General features: G+C 40.7%; 2 protein-coding genes across 2 annotated transcripts in view; one reads left to right on the top strand and one right to left on the bottom strand.

Annotated features, from left to right (window-relative positions):
- The window catches only part of ntn1a (netrin 1a), an 88,163-nt gene extending 75,753 nt beyond the window's left edge, over positions 1-12,410 (top strand). The window contains exons 6-7 of the mRNA XM_017427723.2: positions 3,054-3,128; positions 7,772-12,410. Of these exons, the coding sequence (XP_017283212.1) occupies positions 3,054-3,128; positions 7,772-8,100 (404 nt within the window). The 3' untranslated portion in view covers positions 8,101-12,410. The remainder of the gene's footprint in view (positions 1-3,053; positions 3,129-7,771) is intronic.
- The window catches only part of stx8 (syntaxin 8), a 62,801-nt gene continuing 47,856 nt past the window's right edge, over positions 11,251-26,195 (bottom strand). The window contains exons 7-8 of the mRNA XM_017427725.3: positions 22,704-22,805; positions 11,251-13,228 (exon numbers count right to left, since the gene is read on the bottom strand). Of these exons, the coding sequence (XP_017283214.1) occupies positions 13,164-13,228; positions 22,704-22,805 (167 nt within the window). The 3' untranslated portion in view covers positions 11,251-13,163. The remainder of the gene's footprint in view (positions 13,229-22,703; positions 22,806-26,195) is intronic.

Raw genomic sequence — 26,195 nt, 5'->3', positions numbered from 1 at the left:
AGGGGCTAAAAGAGCAGAAAAAAAATAGATTTTTCTCTGCTATGGCCTAATGTCAGATCCTTTAACACAGCAGGAGGTCATCATTGAATTTATCCCCTCCAGCTTAAAGTTCTCAAGCATAAAACTGAGACCACAGAGGCAGGCATCTTACAACCTGCTGGCCACATCTGGCCCATTAAATGTCCTCCTCCGTCTTGCACAAAGCAAAAAAAAAATAAAAATTTGAAATCACATATAAATCATTTTGTACAATGTAAATTCTTAGCAGCTAATGAAATTCAGATTTATATCATACAACCTTGAGTAGATCAAACCTGATCTACATGAATCTCCCGCTGCTGTCAGGGTTAATGTTACTTTGATGTGCTGTGTCTCTGTCTAAAGACAATTCTACTCACAAGTCAAACAGACACAAAGTAAGTAGTGAGTACATTTTCTAATTAGTGCACATTTCAGTTTTCCTTAAAGATTTTTGAATCAGATTGTGTGATGTGTCTGATATTGAATATTCACCTGTGTAACTGTTGTTTTAAGTTACTTTTCAGAAAGAAAAAAAAAAGTTAACAAATCCAAGGCCTGGTCCACGTGGAAGTGCTGTTCTTCCAAAACTATTTTTTCTTTAAATCATTTCTAAACATATTTTTGTACACATGGCACTGTTTCCTAGAAATGTTTTCATCGACATGGAAATACAGCAGTTGCTTTTCAAGTTTTTTTTTTTCCACTTAAAAAGGATGGCTTTGGGCTCCTAAAACACTGTTTCTATGTGTATGCAGGGCGGAAACAATAAAAACCTCTAAGTCGTTCCCATGTGGACGGGGCCTGCATTTCTGATTTCCTTCCTAACATTACAGAACAAATGTCAGAGCATCGTTTTAGAAGTGAGTCGTTGCTGAACAATGTTTCTCAACACCACACCTGCCAATGATCGCATAACATAAAATGATGGAGTTCATTAGCACGAGTTATATTTTGAAGAGATAGATTAAGCTGTATTTCTTTATTATAGTACTGTTGTGGTCATTTCTGCTCTCTGTTGCTCAGTGCAGAAAAATCAGATTAAATAAAAACAAGTTCATTTTTAGGACCGCCCCAAGCCCGTCAATTAAGGGGAAACAAAAACTGATTGTAAATTATTAGAAAAGATCAGACAAACTCAAAATTAAACATTTGACCTTTTAGTCTGATCAGAACTATTATCTTCTCATAACTTTTAAAAAAGATTTGTTTCTTTTAATATATTAGTTAGGCTGAGTACTAATTTATTTTTCTGTTCTACTACTTTCAAGAGGTTTCTGACAAAGTTTTATTCTGAAGAGATCCTGTGGCGTCTACCTTTAATGACAGTATAGAACAGACCTGCTGTGGATTGAATATCATTTATTGTGATCTGTATTCACAGTACCGATGGCTGATATTACTAAAAATATGAAAATACATGAATAATTCTAAGACTTCAACCAGAAGCTCAGGCCTGCATTGAACTGGGTGGGATTGGATACCCCTCTACCCCCCGTCACTGTATAATTTGCACCCTGGTCTAAGGGTTTCTCTCAGATTTACTCTTTTTTTTTAGATTGTTAACCAGAAGACATATTCCAAACACTCACTGACTCTCCACTTTTTAAGTGTGTGTACGACACACACATGCAGGTCCATGTTTGACAGCTTGTCCTCAGCAGAGAGCTGGGAGGTGATTGGGATAAGCCCGCCGCCTGCGTGAGGTATTTATTTGTTCACGGCTCCCAATACGGACAGCCCACCCCACCCCCCGCCCCATTTCCCAAAGGGGTCCCCTGCCTAACGCTTCATGGATGGCTAATTTTCTTTTCCTGACCTCCCTTTGTGTGGCATTGACCCGCTTCACCCCCTCACACACCTTCTACTCCCGCAAATAGCTGCCAACACTGAGCGTGCACACACACACACACACACACACACACACACACACACACACACACACACACACAAGCTTGACTTGGTCCTTGAAGTGATCCTGTTTTTTTTAGGTTTTTTTTCATGAGGTTGGGGTGCGAGGTGACAAGCGAGGTGAGATTTAGATGGAGGTGGGCGGTGGAGGGGGGGGTGGCTGACTCATTCCCACAGTTTGACAACAAGTGACAGGGTAGATGGCAGCTGGGATTTGTAGTTCTGAAAAATAAATTCCTTCTTGTTAGCTGTGATAGAATAGTACACAGTGAGGCTGCTGGTTGGTGTTTTGCTTCCACTACAACCGTCGGACAAAAAAAAGAGACGATAATTAAAGTGAAGTCGCTAAATTGGGACAATAAATAACAGAAATGAAGCAGAAAAATGTGTGTCGACCAATCAGCTCAAAGGGTTAACAATGTCACAACACATTTCATTTTTACTGTGACTACGTGGCCATCAGTTGTGCTGACTTTTATTATTTTGTTATTTAATTTACTCTGTATTTAACTTACTTTTCTTCTGATTCCTTGATTTGTTTCCAAAAACACATGAACTCACTTGCTGCCTTTTGTATAGTGCCTATACCTGATTGGTGTGTCTTCATTAAGCACATGTGTGTTTGTATACCAGGTTGGTGTGTTCAATCTGTCGGTTCGTAGGTATGGTCCTTTCAAAGGCCTTTAAATGACAGGAAGTGACATCATATTATGTTTCTGTGTCTAAAGTATGTCATGTCTTACAAAGTGCGTGAGTGACATTGTGATTATAGTTGCACAAATCTGAGCTGATGTTTTGCCAACTGTGGTAAAAAATATTTTTAGTGTGTTCGCATAATTTCCATCATGTTTTACAAGAAAGAAAAATGAATTAATGACAGCAAACTTTGTGTATGTGAAATAATTTGCAAAATATAACAGTTTATTTTTTGTTATCATTCATAAAAACTACAAAACAAGCAAAAAAAAAATAATTGTGCGACTTTATTCCTGTTCCTGTTCCTTAAAGCTACTGTTCATACAGTCACCATAGCATTTTAAATCCACACATACCAGCCACAGTACTACCCTTAATTCAATGAAAGATTTGTTCTGACTGTATTTTCTCCTGTCTTCTTCATACAGACTGTGACTCTTACTGCAAGGCCTCAAAAGGCAAACTGAAAATCAACATGAAGAAGTACTGCAAGAAAGACTATGGTGAGTCAACAGACAACACGCCGCTTAGTGCCTTATGTCTTTAAGAGGAGTGAAATAATAAGGTTCATTCATGTAACACCAGTCATAAAGAAGAAAATGAGTGCTTTGCAATAAAAATGAAATAAAATTGAACACAATACAATAAGAGAAAAAGAAGAGACGAGCAGACAAACGAAGGAAAGTGCAGGATATAGACTTAGACAGAAGAGTGTTTGTGTGTGGTTATTTCTGAGGGGGGGCTTTAGGAGCTGGGTGGATAAAGCAAAGGCGATGAGACAGAAAGAGGGGGCTCCCTTGGAGACCCTCATTAGACAACCCCCCCACCCCCCACAACCGGAGCGCCCAGCGCTACATTCCTGCGACCACTCGTCTGCCGCGACCTTCGAGGTGTGGATAAGACGTGTGACCTTCCCTCCTCTGCCCGTCCCCGTGTCCCCTCCCCTGATTGAAGTCATGCCGCAGAGCTGCTCAACCAAAGCGGGGCGTCCAGCAGCATGCTTCAGGAGCTTGACTGATAGGCCTGGGCTTTGTTCTACAGGGATTTGGGGGAGTTAGGGGTCAGCTTATTGACACCTCCTCTTCAACCCATGCCCAACTCGCTGCCGGTGTCGTGAGAAAAGCCTCGTCTCCACATCACGCTCCCTGGTCTTTGGAGAGCTCAGAAAAGCGTTAAAACTCTCTGTCAGATCTTGACAACAAGTTTTTACTTTCATCAACAGGACATAATTATCAGCAGATAGTTTTAAACGGATGTAGGTGGCGACCATTTGAAAGCACAAGTTGCATCTGGATTTCTGTGATGGAGTAACCGTCACCCGTCGCTCAGCACTAGACTGAGCGCCCTCATCTATGCACGAAACAGACAAATGAATCCAGGAGAGCTTTCCAGGCTGATTTGGGATGTGTTGGTTGTCTGTGAAGTGTAGCGGATCTGCTGGTACTGATGGCTGTGATGAAATCAGTCAAAAGACTAATGGAAGGACCTCTGAAGAGTAAATGTGTTTTGTTTTTCTTTTTCTTTTTTGGGGAGGGGGGGGGGTTAAAAAGACTAACCAGTAAACGTGACAAGGATCAGTGTCACTTTATAAAAAAAACTTTAGAGAAGAAATAGAGAACTGATAAAGATCCACACAAAAACAGTATTTGAAATATTAAATATAATATATTTGATAGTGAATTGTTGAAATATTTTAGTTCAGTCGTTCTGGAGTGGGGTTCTGTGGAAAGAGTTTGGAACAATTCATATGCATATACATTTTTCTCTTTTTTGGTTGAGGGTGGCTGTGATTCAATAGAAGGTTGCTGGTTTAATCCCAGCTTCCCCAATGTGCATCCCTACCCAGGACCCCCCTTAAAAGCAGAAATTTGATTTCCTGGTTAAAGGAAAAACAAAATTCTCTTACCTGTTGTACTGTAGATAGCTCTCAGAATGACACCAGTTTTGAGAAACAGAATCTGACTGGACTGGTGAGCTAACGGCTGGTCTGACCTTAGTCGAGACCAGTGGTTCCCAAAGTTAGGGTTGGATCTCCAATGGTCAGGTTTGGGCCATGAAACACCAAGCTAGAGGTCTTGACATAGTTTCCAGGAATCTGATTGGTTTTAGAAATGACTGCTGAGAGTATGTTTGCTATCATTATTAGAAAACAAAAATTAAACGGGGCTCATAAATGGAAGTAGTCATAGATAACAATAGTATTATTGTCTCTGCTGCTGTTATTTTGTGACTTGTAAGATAAGTTCGGGAACCCCAAGCTTAAACCAAAGTTCGTTGGTGCCATTTTGAAACAACTTCAAAATTTTACAGCATTTCATGCAAATACCAGTTTTTCAGCCTTAAAGTTGTCATTATTTCACTTTATATGGTTATCCCAGCAGAAATATTGTGAAATTCCTGCTGGAGGTGTCCCAGCTAACTGCAACAGTGCTACAGCTAGCTGCAGCTGCCACTATAACCACCGTAGAATTCCATGTAAATAATCATGTCATTTAAAAGTGGGCATGTTTATAAAATATTCTTTGCATAAACCGCTACGAAAGTTTGGCGATTACAGCTTTTTTTTTTTAAAGATGGCACTGATTCACTTTGATTTTAGCTGCTTTTGGACCAGCTGTTAGCTTGTTTCCTCTGAGGTAAACTGAGGTTCAAAGAGCCACCTGCAGTAGGTGAGATATTAGTGAGTCTTTTCCACAGAACCCCACTCCAGAATGGCTGAACTATCCTTAAAACATTTTCACTCAAACCACCATTTTTTTGTTTTGTGTTTTGATTTACTTTTCATCTAAAAGTTTTAATAAACTGTTATTAGTACCTTTCTTAACAAAAAGGTTTGTTGCTCACTGACATCCAGTAACAAAACGTCTTTGGGGTACAGATTTCCCCACCAGATGTGAACAGGGGTTTCAGAGCAGACCAAGTGCAGTCAAACCACCGGAAACAAATTCAAAGCGCTTTTGTAACGACAAATGTGAACAGGTCCTAAGCGCTTCATCACCTGCTGGGTAATCCACCCTGTCCTCACTTTGCCCTCATCCCAGGATTCTGTGTTGGGATGGTGCAGCTCAGATTCAACCCTCGTCCTGTTACAGTGAATTCAAGGCTCCGTTAAAGGTCAGAACGAGGATGGGCCACATGCTAATTTAACAAGGCTGATTAAAAGTAGAGCTACCTAATTTGGCTGAAACGAAGCATAGCTTTGGACTGTTTTGAAAAGATCAGCGGGGAGCTGGACTCCATGCTGTGCCAGGAAACCATGCGACAAGACTTTGTGGTTGACGTGCACACTTATGGAGGAAGGAGAGGGGTGCAAGTGTCCAAGCTCAGCAAAACTGTGTGTTTAATCGATTAAGGCTCTCCAGTGTCCATAGTGACCGTTGTCCAAACACAAACAGAAAGCAAATGGTGGCAGCTGGTCGATGCAAGGAGCCACAAAGGTCACTGTCAGGTCGCACTACATCAACCTACTGCCCTAAAAAGAGACAAAGACCTAGATATGCAACTAATGAACAGTTCATACAAAAATAAAAACAGCCCAAATACATTAAACACAAGCTTATCGTTGCCTAAGATTAAGTAGAGCACCTGACAAGATTTAAATAAACCTTTTATAGGCTGTCTAAAGAGATCTAAAACAGACATCTCTTGTCTACCTGCCTCTGCACATTGTAACAACGTCAGTGTCTGTTAACAGGTTATAACATGTAAACCTGTGCCAGAAAAACCAAAGAGCAGGAACACGTCAAACCACACTGGATGGGCAGAAACTTTCAAAGTCTCTGTCTAGACGATGAGGCAGAGTGGGTGGCCAGTACCACCTGGGGTGACAAGTGCTCTTTGTTATTTTCAGGAAGGTCTGCATCCATAGAGATGGAAAATACACAATAGCATTACAGATTTGGTAGCCATCCATGTAGTATCATCATATGTGGGACAGTACGAAATGAGGGAGAGGAGGTTACATTTGGAGAGGTGGCACCGGGTGTTTTAGACATGGATCTTAGAGATGCGAGCCAAAGTGAAAGATTTGATGTTGTATTTGACACATATTAGGACATCTCAATAACAGTGAAAGATCCCCGAGGAAAAAATAAGGAAGATCGTTTGGACTTTGCCAAAAGGCATTTTGAAGACGCCCCAAACACGTGGAAGAAGGTGCTCCAGTCAGATGAGACGGAAACTGAACTGTTCGACCATCAAGGACAACACCATGTGCAGCTCAAACTCAGCACCTCTAAACATGCTCAGAACACGGTGGTGGCAGCATCGTGCTGTGGGGATGTTCTTTTCATGAACAGGGACTGCCACCCTAGTGAGATGGCGCAAAACATAGTGAAATTCTTGAGAGAAATCCGCCTGAGTCTAATAGAGATTTGAGACCAATCAGCTCCATTACCTCAGCGCTGAAGGTGAAAGCAGTGACCTCGTCGCAAGATGGCTCCCTTCGATCAGCTGCCTCCATAAGTACAGGAGAACCATAATGGAACTTAACAGAGACCTGGTCAATAAAATACATATTGATACGTGCTGAGATAGGACCTACGAGAGGCCGTCTGGTCTCTGAGAGCCACATCAGTTCAATCCTCATTTGATAATGCCTCTAATAGCACCGCCCTGTCTCCTAATCCCATTACAAACCACACTGCTGTGTCAGTAGGAATGGACAAAGTGCACACAATACAGCTGCTTATAATACCTGGACTGTAGACCTGTCATCTCCACTAAGTATCACGTAGTAATTAAACTAAAAGTGCCCGTTTTTTAAATAAATTAAAACAGCATTTGGCGTTTTGTGCTTCAATAGTATTTATAGAAGCTTATTTGTGTGATTATCTTGTATTTATAAACTATCAGCTGTGTTTAGTTCTTGTTGATTTGTCAACTAATTTTGTAAGAAAGATAACAAGTGACCCACAATCAGCTTTTGTAAGAGTTTATTTACTGCAACATATGGAATGGTTTTTTATAATAATGCTGAAAAAAACCCCAACCCCATAAGAATCCTAAGAAATTTCTCATGTGAGATAAGAATAAATCTTTCCAAAACCTTTTCTATTTTAGTCGTACTAAAGAAGTACTGGATGTACTACAATGACATAAGGGGATAAAGTTTTCACATTAACGTCTCTTTACCACCATGTTGCAGCTGTCCAGGTGCACATTCTGAAGGCCGACAAGACTGGAGAATGGTGGAAGTTCACCGTCAACATCATCTCCGTGTACAAGCAGGGCGAGAGCCGGATCCGCCGCGGGGACCAGTTCCTGTGGGTCCGCGCCAAAGACGTGGCCTGCAAGTGCCCCAAGATCAAGGCCGGGAAGAAGTACTTGCTGCTAGGGAACGACGAGGACTCCCCCGGTCAGAGCGGGGTGGTGGCCGACAAAGGCAGCCTGGTCATCCAGTGGAGGGACACGTGGGCGCGCAGGCTCAGGAAGTTCCAGCAGCGGGAGAAGAAAGGCAAGTGCAAGAAGCCATAGGCGGGTGGGAGGGTGGAGCGGGGGAGAAAGGGGAGGAGGGGAAAGCCGGAGAGAGGAGGAAGCGTTCAAGAGGAAACCTGAGCGGAGGATTGGAGCTCAAACAGAGAGACAGAGGACCACGGACGGAGAGGACACTGTTTATGTTGCTGCTTTTTGTGTAGAAGCATGAAGAGAAATATTTAGAATGGATTTGTATTTTCTAGTGAACTTTCGTTGAAGGAGCTCACCTTGCAGATTTGGTTTTATGGTTTATTTTACTTCGAGATTCGTCTCTCTTGTGGATTTGCCGAATTTGCACCTATTACCAGTATATTATAACTTTTAAAAAAAAAATTTATTTCAGTATGAAACCTTATATTGTATGCTCTAATTTTATGGACAATCTACGCTGGTGCAAAATTGACAAAAAGCCACTTAATTACAGCTGCAATATTGCCTCTGCATGTGCTTTTTTTTTTTTTTTTTTTTTTTAAATGTATTTCTCACTAAGAAGCTAATCTGTTTCATTGAACGTTGTCACATATCTGACTGAGATTTTTGCTAGAAGAGCTCTTGTTGTTCAGCGGCAGAAAAGCAGACATTTAGCTATCTGAGTTGTTAGTTCTGTCCTGTGTTTGGGAACATTTGCAGTTTCCATCGTTCAACATTTTCATCAGTCAGGGCTTTCTCGTACTTTGATGGTGTTGGTGGCAGAAGAACAGCAAAGATAGAACTTTTAAACTTTTGAGCACACTTTTACCTAAGGCCCCTTTCACACTGGATCACCATGACGCCACACTGTCCACGACCTACACGGCCAAATTTGCAAATTTGGAAAATCTGTGTCAGTGTGAAGGCAACCATGTTGCTGCTACACACTTGCTAAATAGCTTTTTCTCGCTATTTCTTTGAGACGCTCTCCTGGGCCCTCACCACCCTGGAGGAACTCTCTCTGTCTGCATCAGGATGCAGCTTCATGCTAGAAGAATCACGACTCACTACCACTGCCAGTTTTCGGGCTAAGTTGTTTCTGTGACCAATCCCAGTTGCAGCCATGGGATGAGGCCAGGGTAGTCTGTCCTGCTCCAGATTCTCAACAACCACGAGGTCCACCACCACTGCTGCCACCAAACTCCACCCATAGACATGTATCATAACTAGATGCAAGAACATAGCCCGGAAGTTGAAGCCAAAACAAGGCCAGATGGGATATTTTCTTGACTAAAACATGAATATACACCTCATATAATCTTTTCCAGGTGTCAACTTCTGTTGACTCACGTAGTTCTTATCTTGCTGCTGAATGTTGTGTTCGTTGTTCTAATATCTTTAGTTCTAATTAAGGATTTTATGCTTAAAAAACACAATAATTGTGTGTGGCTGAGTAAGGGGAACTTGCAGCACCACATCCGAAGTGCTCAAACTCTGGCTTCAAAAATTCAACATGGCAGCTCCCATAAACTGGATATCGTGGCTTCATTTTTAAATTAAGTAGGAGACGCTTTATCCAGTACTACATCCAGTCTGTGGCTCCAGTCTGGACCCTGATACGCTGCCGCCACAATAATGAACCACCACAATCCTGCTACAGAACCGTCATGGACCCACCAAGCTCTGTTACGTGTAATGAGGAGCCCACTGGGTTCTGAATATACACCTCAGGACCTCACCAAGACCCTGCAAAGACCATCCACGTTCAGGCTGATTTTTCATGTCCCAGCAGGGGGTCGCCATCCAGTGTGAAGGGGGAGGGGGGGTCTGAGCACCCTCTGTCTCCAGCAATAATAGGTGGTGGTTAAGTATTTGCATAAAAGTGCACATGAATGCTTCTTTGTGTTCAGTTCTGTGTTTCGCTGCTTAAAATACCATGGGGTGCATTTCAAATCATTTTCATTTTCAGTATTTATTCATGTGGTTTTGTGTGTTCTCGAATTTTCCTTCAGGCGGAAAAAAAAACAAAAAAACAACAAAAAAGTGTGACTAATCAACATGTGGCCAGTCTCATATTTGCAACAATATTCTAGCTGGAAAAGGCAAACTGACCTTAATACGGTTACATTTGGGCTCCGGCTGCAAAACACGACAGCTCAGATGTTATGTTTCTGCTGCGCAAAGCTTGTATGTATTCCCCCTGCTGTCACTGTGAAACATGAGCGCAACGTTGGACTTGAGCGAGCGATGGTACCTCACTGCTTCAGGTACCTCATTTGATCAGAGGACAGAAAGAAATAAGAACATTTGAATGGTTTAATAAATCACACGTGAAATGACTGACACCATTTAAAGTGTGTATGAATGAGATAAAACAGAAAAATGAACTGATGTTCCAGTGACACTAACAATAACTGTCAGCTGCTTCATGTCGTTTAAATATGAAATGAGTGATATTCTCAGCGTCATGCATGCAGAATGGGAAAAGCAGGAAGAATGAAAATGATTAAAAATAGTTTTCTTACCTTGTCGAGTTGACATGTATTCTTACAGAGCACAAACATTGTGCTTACTGGACCCTAAAAAGTGCTATTGCCTACAATATGACTTTGAACCCAGCTAATAAAAGCTTCAACTGGATGACAGTCTAGTTTGCAGAGAAATGTCTTTAGAGTCCACATACAATGCATGAATTCACCGAAACAGATCTCACTCTGCTACTCAAATAAGGTGAACTGTAGCTGGTTAGCTTTTTTGTTTCAGCTGTCTCCAGGGACTGAATGGTAACATCTCAGCTCATGTCAGTAAAAAGCCCAAAGTTGGATCCGATTTATACTAACGAAGTGGTGTTCCGTTAAAATGTTATGAACAATAATTATCTTACCTGTTGTGGATAGTTCTTTGGACAACCGCTGTTTAATTTGGACTGGACCTAGCAGTTAGCGGTTCTTTAAATCGTTATCATTTCTGCAAAATGGAATTTACAAAGAATTTTGCGGCTATTTGGTAAAACAAAGAGCTGCAGCGGCAGGGAGCTGTAGCACCTCCAGGGCAGCCAGAGGTGCGTCCTGTAGGAAATTTGCATCATTTCTGCTGGAAAATGAACATAAAATGTGTAAAGTGAACCTGATAGAAGTGTAAAGATTTAAATAATAATGTTTTTAATGAACCGCTATGAAGTTTTGAACAGTGGGTCCACTCCAACCTGTCATTCATGCAAAAACTATTGTTAATTTACACCTCCGTTCATTTTACATACCATGGACTTTTTTTTTTTTTTTTTTTGGCAGAAATATTAATATTATATTCTCACCTGATGTGCCCCAGGATGCACTGAAAGTGCTACAGTTAACTGCTGCTGCTGGTATACGTGCTTACAAATAAAGAATCCCATGTAAATAACTGTGATGCTAAAGTAACAGCGGCATAAAGTTTTTTACAATAACTTCCAGATGAACCACAATAAAACGTTGGAGGCTGGAGCTGTTTAAAGATGGCAGCAGTCCACTTTTGGTCTTGCTCAGACGAGCCATTAATTGTCAGTCTGGTCCAATTTAAAGTCTGTTTCTCCAAACTGAGGTCACTCAAAGAGCTAACTTCAACAGCTAAGATATTGTTTATAACTTTTACGCAGAACATCCCTCCAAGTTCAAAACCCAACACGTGCAGCAAAATTCTAACACATACAGAAAATTCTGTGCTTAAAAACGTAACAAATAATATATCAGTGTTGTAGGAGTCTGAGTACAGGTGACTGATCTGCTGAAGTTTGGTTATTTAGGGTTTGATTTCATCCCAACATGACAACATAATCCATAAACTGATGTGTTCCTGCCCTCCATTGCTCTACCTGTGACCCGGAGTCAAAGGTCAATAATGTTGTGTTGTGTTTATTTCCACTGTGACCTCTCTGTCTGCTCCGGATGAAACCACGTCAAAGCATCGCTTTGTGTTCATACTATGAATTGTAAATGTTGTTGTCACCATTGCAAGGACTTCTAGCAATGTTGTTTTACGATACCTACTAATATATTAAGGTTCTTATATACGAATATATTTAATGACACGAGACATTGTGGATTTTATTGTCTTTTCAAGTTTATTTTTTTGTTTTTTTTTACTTGTTTGTGGTTGTTTAGATCATTGACATTAAAGAAGGAATTAACTACTGAACACACCAGCTTGGTAGGACTAAATTCAGATTTTCAGTTGAAATAAACTCTCATTACATTGACAAATCATTCGCCTTCGTTACCTTAATTTGTGTTGCTTTTTATTTATTAATTTAACATTTTACAGATTGCAGATTGAAGTACAGCAGGACAAAAAAAAAGGAGAATATGAGGTCTGAATAATGGAAAGTTTGAAGTCCGTGCACCAAAAACATCGTCAACGTTTCTCCAGAGCTAAATATCGTGTTACAGAACATTCCAACCCCCCCTGAGAGAGGTGGAAGCAGACTGTGGCGAACGCAGACAGACAGAAATCCAGAGGCTGTTAACGGCGAGCGTCGTTTATTAGAAATTACAAGCTGAACTGATTTACGAAGAAAGAAAAGAGTCGTGTTAGTAACACAGTCGAGCTGTTTGCTTTGGCTACGAGCTGCTGTATAAACATTCTGGAATCCAAACAGAATCAGAACATGACGGCTTCTACGGTAATGATTGGGTGAACAGAAGGTTGCAGAGTTACTGTACCCAACGTAAGCCTCAGCCGGAGGTCCCACTGTTGGGACAACACGGGCCAGGCTAAAAAATCCTCATTTCAATCGTTTACAAACTGTCTTATAATTTACAGCTCATGATTAGTCAGTTTAATGGGTTTGACATATGAACTACAATCATAAAAGGAATATTTATACCCTCAGAATATTTACACAAGAGAAAAATATCAACACATTTCAACCAACCGATGACTTTGTGTGTCGATCCGAGCCGCTAAACGGCCAAATCTTCACTTCACATTTCATTTAGGTCGGACAAACCCCAGCGACCGGCTGATAAAACGATGCCGGGCTGCGTTCAGGTGAGCGTCTGTGTCCACACTTGTGCACTGTGGAGGTGTTTTTTAATTTTTTTTATTTTATGTTTGTGTGTCACACTGGCGGTGGAGATGTCCAACTCACGTCCCCGGCTGGCGTGGCCTCCCTTCAGCTACACGGGCCACACCGCGATCACGACGATGGCTATAAGAAGCAGCACGATCACCACCAGCATCCCTGGGGGGGGGGCAAACGATTAGATGGGAGGAAACATAAAAACAGGAAAGGATGATCTAACTGGAAAATGTGAAACGGTGGAGCTCATCTGCTGCACGATCTTCAACCATGAAACACTTCAGGCTAGCCACCATCTCCTCTTAGCCAGAGATAAATATGGTCCAAATCTTTTAAAGTGCGGTTCTGTGGAAAGGTTAGGAGCAAATAACTTACCTGTAATGACTCAATTTGGGAAAAAAAAGTTTCATTCTGACCAGATTATTCAGCTAATTGCTGTTGTCTTAAAACTCTAAACTTAGACATTTCATAGAAGTTACTGCAAATCAAAGAATTATCTGGTTATTTACAAGTAATGTTAAACACTTTCCCCCCCAAATGGAGATAATTCAAAGAGCTATACACAACATGAAAAATGTTAACGGTTTCATACAGGTGGTATCTCACTGGGCTGCCTCTGATGGACACTTGAAATTGAGAAAAAAAAGAGCAAATTTACTGTTGCTCTCTCACTGAATCCTGAGTGTTTGCGACCAAGTGATCAGAGAGCCATGGACAGACAGTTTTTGAAAATCACAGCCTATTTTCGAGCACACATGCATTTGTAGCCACGTGCCTTAATTTGTTGCGTCCCTCGACCGACGTCGTACCCACCTCATCAACCGTCCTCACGTTTATGAGTCAACCTGCTGGAGTACATCTAAGAGCTAAAGACAGGCAGAGTGGGACACATCCATCCATCTTCTACTGCTTATCTGGGGAAACCCAGGCCTCCCTCTCCCTGTTTTGTTTCGCTTAATGCGCCTTATAATCCTGTGCGCCTTATATATGACAAAAGTTTGAAAATGGACCATTCATTGACAGAGTGTCTTATAATCCAGTGCGCCCTATAGTGTAATAATATGGTATTTATTATTAATACGCAGACATTTGCTTCATGTTTCCTGTCAGAGGAGAGCTCCTGTGCAGGAGTCAAAGTACAGCTCCTTCACTATAAAATAATTAGTAAATTGCTGTTTTTTTATTATTTCTAATCTGTTACTGAAGTGTATTAATATCAGGTCACTGTACAAAAAACAAAACAGCTTCTGTCTGTGCAGAAAATTTAGGTACATCAGTCACAAAATTAAAGCTACATAAAGTTTATCCAGATGAGCTCATCGGGTTTTACTATTTTTTTGTTTTAAAGGTGTTTTTTTTTTAAAGAACTTTACAACTAATTAAACGTGTTTGAATCTATCTTGAGATAGTTTGGGACAAGGAGACGGGGAGATTAATCCGACACCAGGCAGGGAATAATTGTAACAGAAATAAGAAGCATAGAATCATGAGGACTCATTTTTGAAGGCGGATTTAATGCGAGTCCGACGAGCCTCTGCGGGACGTCTGCAGTCATCTCTTCGTGTCTTCAGGCGATCTACATACACGTACGTTCAGTGGTCACAAAAGCGTGAGCGCCACAGCCTCCTCATTGTGATTGGCATATGTTTCTGATTCTGCTCGGAGGAGAATCGTTGTTTCTCACTGATATTATGGCAGCAGAGAAAAATGTGCAAGACCTCACTCACACTTCATCAAAGCCCTTCACCCCCAGGACCTGAAAATATTACAGCTTTTATTACAGCCACCACCCTGAAAAAAAAAAGGTTCTACACTCAACAACAGGTAGAGTTTCTTTTTCTCCACAGTAAAACAAGATTTACTTACTTAATTTCATTAAACTGGAATACATGTTAACTTAAATGAACTGATTTGGGTTGTCTTTTCAACCAAACTAGTAAATAATGAAGCTGCCTTAATGGTTAATGGCATTTGATCCACTCTTGTTTTTCAAACTAAAGTTTTTTTTAAGTGGTATTTTCTTAAATATTTTCTGAACCGGGGGCAGAGCTGTAGTTGAGGTGCTGACGAGAGCCAAAGACAGAAAAACATTGTTTTCTGTAAAAGGACATTGGCGTGGAGTACCCTTCCAGGGTGCCTTTATTGATAGAAATAACTTTTTTGTGATGCATCTAGGTCATTTTTGAGTATAACATTTTTACATGACAAGAAAAGTTCAAGCGTTAAGAATAAAACGAAAACAACAAAACAGGTAAATCAATTTTTTCTGCAAAGTTTCAGATTCCTGGTTTTATGAATGCTGACCACCTAGCCAGGCTAAAGTTCAATTCAGTTACCACAGGGGTGCATCCAACTGTGATGGATGGATGGATGGATGGATGGATGGACGGACGGACGGACGGACGGACGGACGGACGGACGGACGGATGGATGGATGGATGGATGGATGGATGGATGGATGGATGGCTGAGCTTTTAGCGTGAACATGCGGTTGGTATGTCACTCAGCCTTTTTGCTTAGGATTTACATTTCTGTCATTCCTTTTCCCCCCCCCCCCCCTCTGTGCTCTAATTGGTTGTCTTCTCCACAGGTGAAGAGTCAAAGCAAGATTCGAACCACGATGAATAAACAGCTGTTAGGAAACTACACAAGGCTCGGCTAACGGGCCCAGGTGTTTTCTATTGTTCCGCTCTTTTTAGTTTCTCACAGAAATCCAAAATATTTATGGCCTTTTTCAGTTTCTCTCCGTGCAGTTATTTACATAAAGACGGTTTAGTTTGATTTTCCTATCGAGGAAGGTGTTCACGTATTGGTTCCCGCGGGACGCAAACCTTAGGTGTTTTCATGGGACGAGACAGCAACTCTGCCCTTAATAACTTACACATGTGAGCGTAATGTAAATGTCAAAGCAGAAACACACGCTCAGATTCTTGTGATGGCTCTTTAAAAGCCTCGAGCTTAAAGCAAATACACATAAAAATGTGCAGCAATTATCTTTGTTTGGGTGTAAACGATATGTAAGCAGAATCCAATCCTTATTGGATTCAGACTGAAGAATTTCATTGATCCCGATCCAGCGTCTGACAGTAACTTCCTCTGACACACCATAGCAACAACAGCATTTGTAACACATGCATACATTAATGCGGAGCGAGGCTCTCACACTTTTCAATTCCACATAATGGTCAGTCATAAAGCCACAGCTGACCCTCCTCTTTTTGTCCTCGGACCCTCGCCGTCTCCCTAAACAAGCTACTCCTGACCCTCAGAGGACCTCCGGAGGCTAATGACAAATCTGGCGCTTGCTTCCCAGATAGAATCGGAGCTCTGCTGTGACAGCGATGCTGAGGGAGGTGGCTGGTGTCTGCTGACAGACTGACCACCCAGGAGTTTTGGGAGGCCGGGCTCATCCCATCGTAGCAATTCTCAGACCCATCAGTAAGACAAATCAGAGAGAAGAAACAATAATTGGTGAGAACCATGACCAGACAGAGATAAAGCCCTGAACCTCCTTCACCGCTCCCCGTCGTGCCCCCTCTTTAAAGTTCAAAGACCTTTCAGACCACAAAAGACGAGGGTGACCTCGATGGGAAGAGGAGAAATTTTATGTTAACAAGATTAAGGTGACGCTGTTTCTCACAACAAAGCCAGGGAAGACAAAACCTTTTAGGGCTTTTTGTTTTCTTAGGAGTTTTATCTAAAATATAGGTTGGAATAAATGCATTCTTCAACTTGAATAACACTGGTTTGTTTTTTGTAGTCCAGAAAATGGAAATCTAACCAGATACTTAAACCAATTATCGTCTGCTCACAATGGCTCCCCTACACTACGCTCAACTTCAGTGGATTTTTGCAAAGCTAACTGCTAATGGATGTGGAAACTTTAATAAAGTATGTTTAAATCATAAACAAAAAGGCAACACCCCCATTTTGTGATTCTTTATGGTAGGCCAAACAACAACAATATGCCAAAACAACCACAACTCATTAAAAAAAAGCAACCTACAACAATTTGCCTTCTTTGTGAGAAGTAACTTTCTTCTACTGTCAGTTTTCTAAGAGAACCATCGAACAAGTATACAACCTGGAATGCAAAAGGTCACTCTAAAAATCTTTTCGCTCCATCTTCAGCTTTGACTGTAGCATGCATTCACTGAAAGGGGTTTTGCCGTTACTTAAACGTTAACCTGACCAATTAAGGCAACACAAAACCATAACACTGGCCCCTACATGGCGCAAAGCATGATGGGAGCATCACTTTAGCTCCTGTATTTATTCCTCCTTTGTATGTATCCCCCTTAACAAAGGGAATCTTTTTTTATTGCTGCTTACCAATAAATATATTCTTAAGGTTCAGTAGCTGTGTGGAGCTCTCTTTACATTACAGATGTGGGAAAGGTTTTACATTCAGGAGCAAACAGTGCTGTGACTTCAGCTACTAAATATCATTTACTTTATTTTACTAAATGTTTCCATGAACTCTGATCAAGTTCATTTAAATTGTTTTGAGTTTGTTTGATGTAGACCAATAACTGACACTTCTGAAACAAAGGAAAAAAAACTCTTTTATGACTACAGGATGTTTTTTGATACGTTTAAGGAAAAATAAACTATTCCCTGGATCAGTTAAATTACTTGCAACCAGCTGTACCTCTATTTATTGCAATAAAAGCACAAGGCGGTACTTGAAAGAAAGCTTGGATCCACAATCTGTGAGCAACGTTAGGCCAGTGAAATGCACTAAATGTTGTGGGGGGGGAGGGGTTGACGCCTCTCGATCAAGGAGTCATCTTTAATATTCACTTTTTCTGAAAGGGTTTCGGATTTCAGAGCAACCTATCTCAACCTGATGCATCCACCCATCATTTATTTGGCTGACATACAGAATTATATTTTATGGGAAACTCTTAGACCTAGGTAGTTTATGTTGCTGTTCTGCCACTACGTTGTCATGTTGGGAAAATATACACAATATATTTAATACAGAGCTGGTGGATTAAGTACAAAGAAATCCAAATTTATTGCGGTGTAAATCTGTAGTTTTAGCACTCTAACAACAAATAAAATGTCTCCATCATAATCTAGCAAATACAAATCAAAAAACGATATAAAAACAGTTGAAATTTATTTATTTTAACTCGCCAGTTACTGAAAAATAAATCACAAATGTAGTACAAACTTCATTATTATGATGTATAAGTTGCAGTGAACCTTTCCTTGACTCAGTCAAACATATTAAACTTCCATTTCTGTTTCCCAACACTCTTTGGGCAAAAAGAGGAACAGGAATCTGAATAAAAGGTCTTCATAATCAGCACCTACAGTTCATAAGTTAAAAGGTTAAACTTCCCTGTTTAGCGAAATTCCCAGACAACTCTTAATTTACAGACTGGGTAAATTAATCCCACTCTTCAACCCAAACTCAGCTGCAGTCTTTCTGGACATCCCCACTCATCCAAACAGCGACACCTATGTTAGATTCAAGCTAACTCTGGGATGCACGGGACTCCTGAAGTGGCCCTCTACAAACTGAAGGATACTCTAACTCACATTAAACTCTAAGACACCCTTTGGCCATGTAAACTAATCTGCCACACCAATCAAATTAACTACTTCTAAGTCAGTGCCAAAACCAGTTAAACGTTGAAAGTGGATTAGTGATTGAAATGCTGATAATTAAAAAGTGGACAAAGTGGACCTTTCTCTTGTTGCACAATGATTGTAAGACCAGGTACTGCATGATGTAATCCAGTGGTGTCCAATCCTGGTCCTGGAGGGCCAATATCCTGCATGTTTTAGATGTTTCCCTGCTCTTCTGCAGGTCTTTGAGTTCTGCAGAAGCCTGTTAATCACTCAGGCATTCAAATCAGGTGTGTCAAAGCAGAGAAACACCTAAAACATGCAGGACAGCGGTCCTCCAGGACCAGGGTTGGACACCACTTATATAATCAAATCTAACATCTAAGGCATTTTTACTGCATGCTAAAAAGTGTTGGGATGAAGTAGCCTGCCATGTGGGCGGAGTTTATACACAATCTCTATGGGTTTATTTAACAGCTCTTCATTTAGGGCTCGTCAACATTTCCAGCCGGATCGTACACCATCTGATTGGTAAGGAACAGACCCAGTCTTTGCAGGTGTTATGGTGCGCATCCTCCTGATTTTAATTCACATGTTTACGATCACATTTTTTACACAGCAATGGATGGGATTGCAAATGTATCCAAGTACAATACTTGAAATAAAACATACTCAAGTAAATAATTGTTTAAAGGGTATAAAGTATGCAAAATTCATACTAAATTACAGTAAAATGAGTAAATGGAATTCACTACTTTCCACCTCAGGCATTTAAAAATAGATACTGCCCAACTTTGCTTTTAGACTTCCAGCTACCTAGAAGATCAGCAAGTACAACCCTGTGAGATTAGAGCTACATATTTCATGAATAAGACCTTTATTAGTTGTACTTTAGGATTCTTTTTTAATTGCTTTACAATACCTTAACAATGTTGTGTCCAAATATAATGTAACAATATTAAAGAGCAAAACCATTCAGATCAAGATTCCACAATCCTGTTCTGCACAGGAATGTAGGCATAAATGGTTGTTTCCCAACATTGCAGTCATGCAAAGTCGTTCCCTTGCGGTGAGATGACACACCAGTAGCGTCCATTTCTCTAGGCTCTGTGCCTACAAAAATAAATAAGTAAACGGCACACCGCAATATAAGGGTTTGATGAATAATACTGACAATCCTATGGTGAAAAAAATGTCTTGAACTGAATTTCTGGAACAGTTTCCAGCTTTTAAGACAAGTCTGGCGTGTCCACCACACTGCGGCGGCTCCTAACAGTAATGTTAGGTATGTTCTCGTCCTCTGCTGTCAAAGCCAGAGGATCCCACCTTTACAAGGGCACGGCTGAGACATAACACCAAACACCGGCCGTGGATGAGCGGCGCTTTCAAAAATAAATAAAGCCTTAAAGCCGAGGAATTCTAAACACATTGCTATTGCACAAGGGAAAGCCCTCCAAACGGTTTGTGGCATGCAGTATTTTCAGGTCTTTCTCTGCCTGCCAAGAAGACGAGTGTCAAACAACTGAGGTGGTGAACGGAGGGGGGATGACAGAGATGAATGAAAGAGAAAGAAAGAGAGCGTAGAGGTGAGAGTGAAGAAGATCAGAGGGGAATTTTCCATTTGTTAAGACGGCTTGAGCCTCAGAGACGCCCAGCCATGCACGAGTACATACTTTGTAGGCACCGCTAAATAATTTGCACCTAAAAATGTGCACAATGCCAATATACTGGTAGACACCTGAAACAAAAAAAAAAGACAAATAGAGATAGGATGGTAAAAAGAAACAGTTAAACAATAAGACAAAGAAAGTCCCAATTCTAACCCAATATGAGCTCTGGGATCATCAAACAAACTCATGCCCCGGCGCCATGGGGACACAACCAACAGAATAAAGCATTCTGGAGCCTGACCTTCCTTTTACGCCGTCTGTTTCTGTCTTTGACTGCCTGTTAGTTGACGTACAACAGTGCAGCCTTTTCCATGGCAACAGAGACTGGCGTTTCACGGGGCAAAATGAGCATGGCTTATTCAGTCGGCTGGTAGTTAGCGAAGACACCTTTCAGGCCAGCGGTTTCTCTTTGAAAAGCGTGACCTCAAAATAAAAAAAAAATTAGATGCTGAGACTTTGTGTAAATTACTAAATTGATCTCAGTCAAACCAAAGCAAGTTTGCGGTGATGGCAAAGCAGGGTAATACTTTTCCAAAGCTTTTTGGAAACTTCACAACTCTGTTAAATTTACAAAAAAAAGCTGATGATGCGAGTTGGTTTTAAGTCTTTAAAAAGATTGAAGGTTCCTTAAACCTCCTTATACAGCATACAGCTTGTTAACAGGAGTGACATAGTTAACCCACCACTCTGTAACAACCTCCTTGTATTCAGCACCATGCTCTCGAGTTCATTAAGCACCATTCTTTTTAAAGGCTCCAGTCAAGAAGTTGGTTCATGGTCACGTGGTTATGAGCCGTTCGTTTTCACACACACCTTTCATCATCCACAAGACACTCGGATCCGATCTCCCAGGAAGCTCCTCCCTCCTCCTACAGCTTTAAAACGGTTTCTTCCTGCCAGCTTCTCACTTCTCCTGTCCTTGTACAGATTTTTGCTTCCCTTACCTCAACCAGATGTGTTTATTAAACTGACTGAGACAGTCACAGCCATGAAGAGCCACCTGTGTCTCTTTTTAAGACATTAGGTTTCTAAGTTTTGCTGGAACAGTTGTAAAAGATGGCTGTTTTTTCTAACAGCTTCGGCAAACTGCTAATCAGCGGAGCAGTAGAAGCAAAATGACTCCATTAAACACACCCACAGCAACTTCGGACCAATCACACATTACTTGGCACAAACCCCTGTGACAAACAGTGCGGCCCGGGCCTTTTGTCATGAAGGGGCAGATGAAGCTGCTACGCAAACAAAATTATGAAATTTTCGTCACGCAATCACGTGACTTAGAACGGATTTCGTGACTTCTCATGGAGTAGGAAAGGCCTTAAGGGCGGGACCAAGTCAAAAGCCACCCCCACCCAGCTCAGGTTCTAAATGGTTGACATTTAGAACCTGGGTTTTTCAACGACTGGTGGAACTTTGGCTGTTAAGCTTTGTTTAAGTGTGGAATATTTCTTTTTTACACAATGCTTACAAGCTGGAACCGATGCACCTTTACTGCTCATGTTCATCATGTGTAAAGGTGCAGCGGTGGCATCAGGAATTCAGATTTGATAGTTGTAGTCACAGAGCCAAATCTGTGCAAACAGAAGGTGGTGTGTGTTAACTCATTCACCAGTTTACTCTATAAAGGCACTGATGTGGCTGTGAAGTGCCGCTGCTTATTCTGCATAGATTACCATGAATGACTAAAGCTTAGACCTCCTTCACACTGGATAATGACCCAGTCCATTTGTGATACTCGCAGCAATATCGTCGCATAATCTTATAGCACGTAGCTGGATCCCAGTGCAGTTTGAGAGACTTGCCCAGGTTATTTCACAGAGTGGGGTTAGGGTGCAGGAAAGCATCTTGGGGATGGCAAAAAAGCAGGAAAAAATGTTTTGGTAAGTACTAAGAGTGTAGCATCATGCATCATGATTGCCTTCACTTTAAGGGTTTCCTAAATCTGTCACAATCCAGCTGCATTCTTTAGCTTCGTTGTGGAGAACATAGAAGGGTCTTTATCCTTTGTGAAGGGTGTCTTACCGTTGCTGAACCTCGACCTGACTAACTAAAGCATCATAAAATCATAATAATAGCCCTGACTTGGTGCAAAGCATGAAAACATTGGAGCATCACTTTGTCCCCTGTACATTTTATTGTCTGTACACCCATAGCAGGAGTTGTTATCCTGTGTAAAGGGGGGTCATAACGAGTAATGTTAAGTTCTACCAAAAAGAGACAACTGCTGTGTAAACAGGCCCTATGTGTCACTGCAGTGATAGTTTAAAATCTGTTAAGACATCCAATCCCAGAGCAGTCATTAACCTGTTTATTGTTGCAAGGTAGGGTCTTTGTTACGATGTGAATACGCTCCACATTGCCTAGAAAGTAAAATGAGAAAGGCTCACCACAAGAGGCCGACTTGGTCTCCACCAGCTTCACCCTTCGCGTCTCATTCCGAATCCTATCATCCGTCTTGTCAACAAGATGTGCCAGGTCGTCGATGATTTCTGAAACAAAGATAGAGACGGGAACAAAGGGAGAAGAGTAAAAATATTGTTCTGCTCACAGGCCAGCAGTTTTTGAAGTGATCATGATGTTTATCTTTTACCATTTTACCAAGGACTGACTTGGCTAAAACAACCACAAACGTAAGAAGAATCTCTACATATCTGTTCAGAAATATCCATCACCCATCCATCAGCCTCTATCCTGAGTCCAAATTTCACATTGTCAGAAAACTATATATATAAGCAGACGAAGAAACATGTGAGCAATAACATTGAAAACAACACGCCTCATTACTCTTGTTATAAATCAAGAACGTTGCTGCAGAACGCAGCTTGAATATAAAACCTGTGCATTTGTGTGTCAGAATCCGTAGAAAGGAGGCCTGTTTTTTATCTTTGCTTCAACAGTGATGACGGGTGCTGTCCAGTAGCCCTCTAAACTAAAATAAAAAGGCTGAATATTAAAGGAGGCGGTGAGACAGAAACCAGTGATGTCTGGACTCAGAGTCACATCGACCTCGAATGATTTCAGTTGTTGAATACTAGATTTATTCACACCAAAAGTAATCTAAGAACACTTTACAGAGAAAGCAAACAGGACAAACTTCAGCTCAAGTCAAGTTTAAACAGACATTTTTCTGAAGACCTGAAACATTGTATTGCTGCTATCATACAACAAAATGGTGGCTTAATCTGCATGATTTAAGGCTTTGTTTTTCTTTAAACACTGCCTATATGACTGAATTCCCAAGTGTTCTTCAGGGGCTGCCTGAAGTTTTGTCTTTTAATTCAGTTAGTGAAAAAGCATTTGTCTAACTATGTGTTGACAAGAAAGATCATGCTTTGACTGACATTGGGTAATGAAGATGCACAAATTTAAGGAAAGACAGAGAAGCGTGTCCATTTGGGGCAGGGGGGGAGTCAGAATGTGAATGGGTTCAGAATGAAAGAAAAAAAAGAGGAAGACATGAGACTGCTGTATGCATGGTGCCCCCGGAGACTTCCACATCATCATCTAAGCATCAGGCAACAATTTAGAGCAAAGAAAGTCTTCTTTTACTGTCAGGGAAAGGGTGTAGACACTGAGCCATTTTTGCCGCATGCCACTCCAACGAGTCATAAAGGATGTTGTTAGTCAGCCGCCGCCAAGTTTCCTGATTCAGATTTGGCCCTTCTCTCACATCTCAATTCATTGATGGACGTCCGAGTGTGCCAAAATGCACTGGAGCTATGACACAGCCTCTAACTACAGCTGCAATGAAAGACTTTATTAATTTATCAGAACGGTTGGCCCAGAAGTACTGCTTTTGGTTTTTCAGTTCAGACTATTATTATGTGTCTAACAACATAATACTCAATTTCCTTTTGTAACTTTTTCTGCCCTGTATGGCAGCTTCTTGTGGTCACTTGGATTTGATGTGATGGTTTCATGGTAAGTTTTTATTTTATTTTAAATGCTATCACCTCTTGTTCCTGTGGCTCTGTTTGATGCGTCTGCAGGTTGTACATATGATCATGGGCGTTTGTGTCTCCTGCCGCCCTGCGGGTCTCTCGGATATTGTTTGTTTGAGGCGTTGTCTGCCTCTTGTTGGCTTGGGTGTGTGGTGGCCCTGGTGGGCTGATTTGTCATTTCTTTTGATTCTATTTGCACTTCTTGTGCAGTTGATGCACCGAGGTGTGTGTGTTTATTTCTTGGCTCGGATGGCATGGTTGTATTGAGGTTTGGTTTGGTGGCTGTGTTGGTGCCCTTCAAAGTTTCTTCTGAGATTTTTGGGGGGTTATAGCTTCCATCATTATCAATCAGAATAGTATGATACTATTATGATCACTGTAACTTTTAACATTGTTAATCACAGTTTGTACCTTTATTTTCACTACTAGTGTTATTGTCAATATTACAGGTTCTAATGTGACAATGTGATGGCATTTAGTAAATGTATTAAAAGGGAAACAACAGTGTGTCACAATGAACAAAAACTTTAAAAAATGTATATGATCTGGATCAAAACTGAATTAAATCAAAATTAAAGTCACACTCTCCTCAGAACAGTGGACACTGGCTGAATGTAAATTAACAGACTAATGAGTTATTTTCTTTTCCTGAGAAAAATCTTGAATATACTTTTTCCTAATTATATCTACTGCATGTGCAAAGCAAGACTCTTAATAAGCTCTGTTTGGGCCAAGGGACTTGTTACCGAAGACATTTTTGTCCTTTTCTCAGCAAACAAAAACAACAACTGAGTATTTGTGAGGGGTTTTGAATTTGTCACAACAAGACAGTTATTTGGCAGCCAAAACACGGAGCTATCAATATATGGAAATACAGTGACTGGCAACCAAATTTACAGTAACAAAATTTGACTATTCAAGAGTGTTTAGTGTAACTTTCAAAACATTCAATTTTCTCCCTTTAGAAATCTGTCTGCCATTCGTTATCTTTTGAAGACAGGGACCAAAATTCAAGTCTGAAACAGAGAGATTTACTCCACAGTTACTGCTGTTCAGCTCAATAATAACTAAAAACACAGAAATATTTGCTTAGAATCAATGCTGCTAGTTTAGTCTGTTTTCTTTGCAATAAAAATGCAAAACGTAATGGCACTGTCACACTGTTTTGTATTTTGTGATGTATGTTGGTGTATTTTGAAGTTCTGTTGACGTGGGTCAAAACATGACAAAAACAAAAAGAGGTATGTATGCTTTGGAGACATTTCTGGTGCATTTATAACATCAGGAACAGATGCGAATAAATCTGTTTGTACGCTTTTGTTAAAGAAAGAAAAACTAACAAAGTCACTAGAAATCGTCAAAACTAATAAGTAAAATTTTACTAAAAATCAACTAAAGAAAATCAGACATTTCTTTTGAACTTTAGTTCAACAGAGTAATTTTAAAAAGTAAACTAATGAAAGTGGCCTTAACGAAAAGGATGGAACTTCTAGAAAAGATTTAAAGTAATCTGACCACAGGGACATGTTAGACTCAGAAGTGTCAAGTAATCAGCATCAAAGGAGTCTTCAATAAGTAGTCACAGGGCTGTTTAGTATGATGGTGTGTAACACACTAAACATGGACAACAGACAGCTAAGCACAGAGTTGTCTCAGGAGCTTAGAAAGAAAATTATTAAGCTTCATGTTACAGGTAAAGGCTGTAAGACCATATCTAAGCAGCCTGATGTTCCTGTGACTACAGCTGCAGCTGATCCAGAACGCTGCTGCTCATGTTCTCACTAAAAACAGGAAGATAGAGCACATAACACCAGTTTTAAAGTCCCTACACTGGCTCCCTGTAGCTCAAAGAATAGACTTTAAAATACTGTTGTTAGTTTATAAATCACTGAACGGTTTAGCACCACAATACATTAAAGATCTGTTATCGCTGTACCA

The sequence above is a fragment of the Kryptolebias marmoratus genome, linkage group LG3 (genome assembly GCF_001649575.2).
Source record: "Kryptolebias marmoratus isolate JLee-2015 linkage group LG3, ASM164957v2, whole genome shotgun sequence".
Lineage (NCBI taxonomy): Eukaryota > Metazoa > Chordata > Actinopteri > Cyprinodontiformes > Rivulidae > Kryptolebias > Kryptolebias marmoratus.
This window is presented reverse-complemented; position numbering and strand designations above follow the sequence as displayed.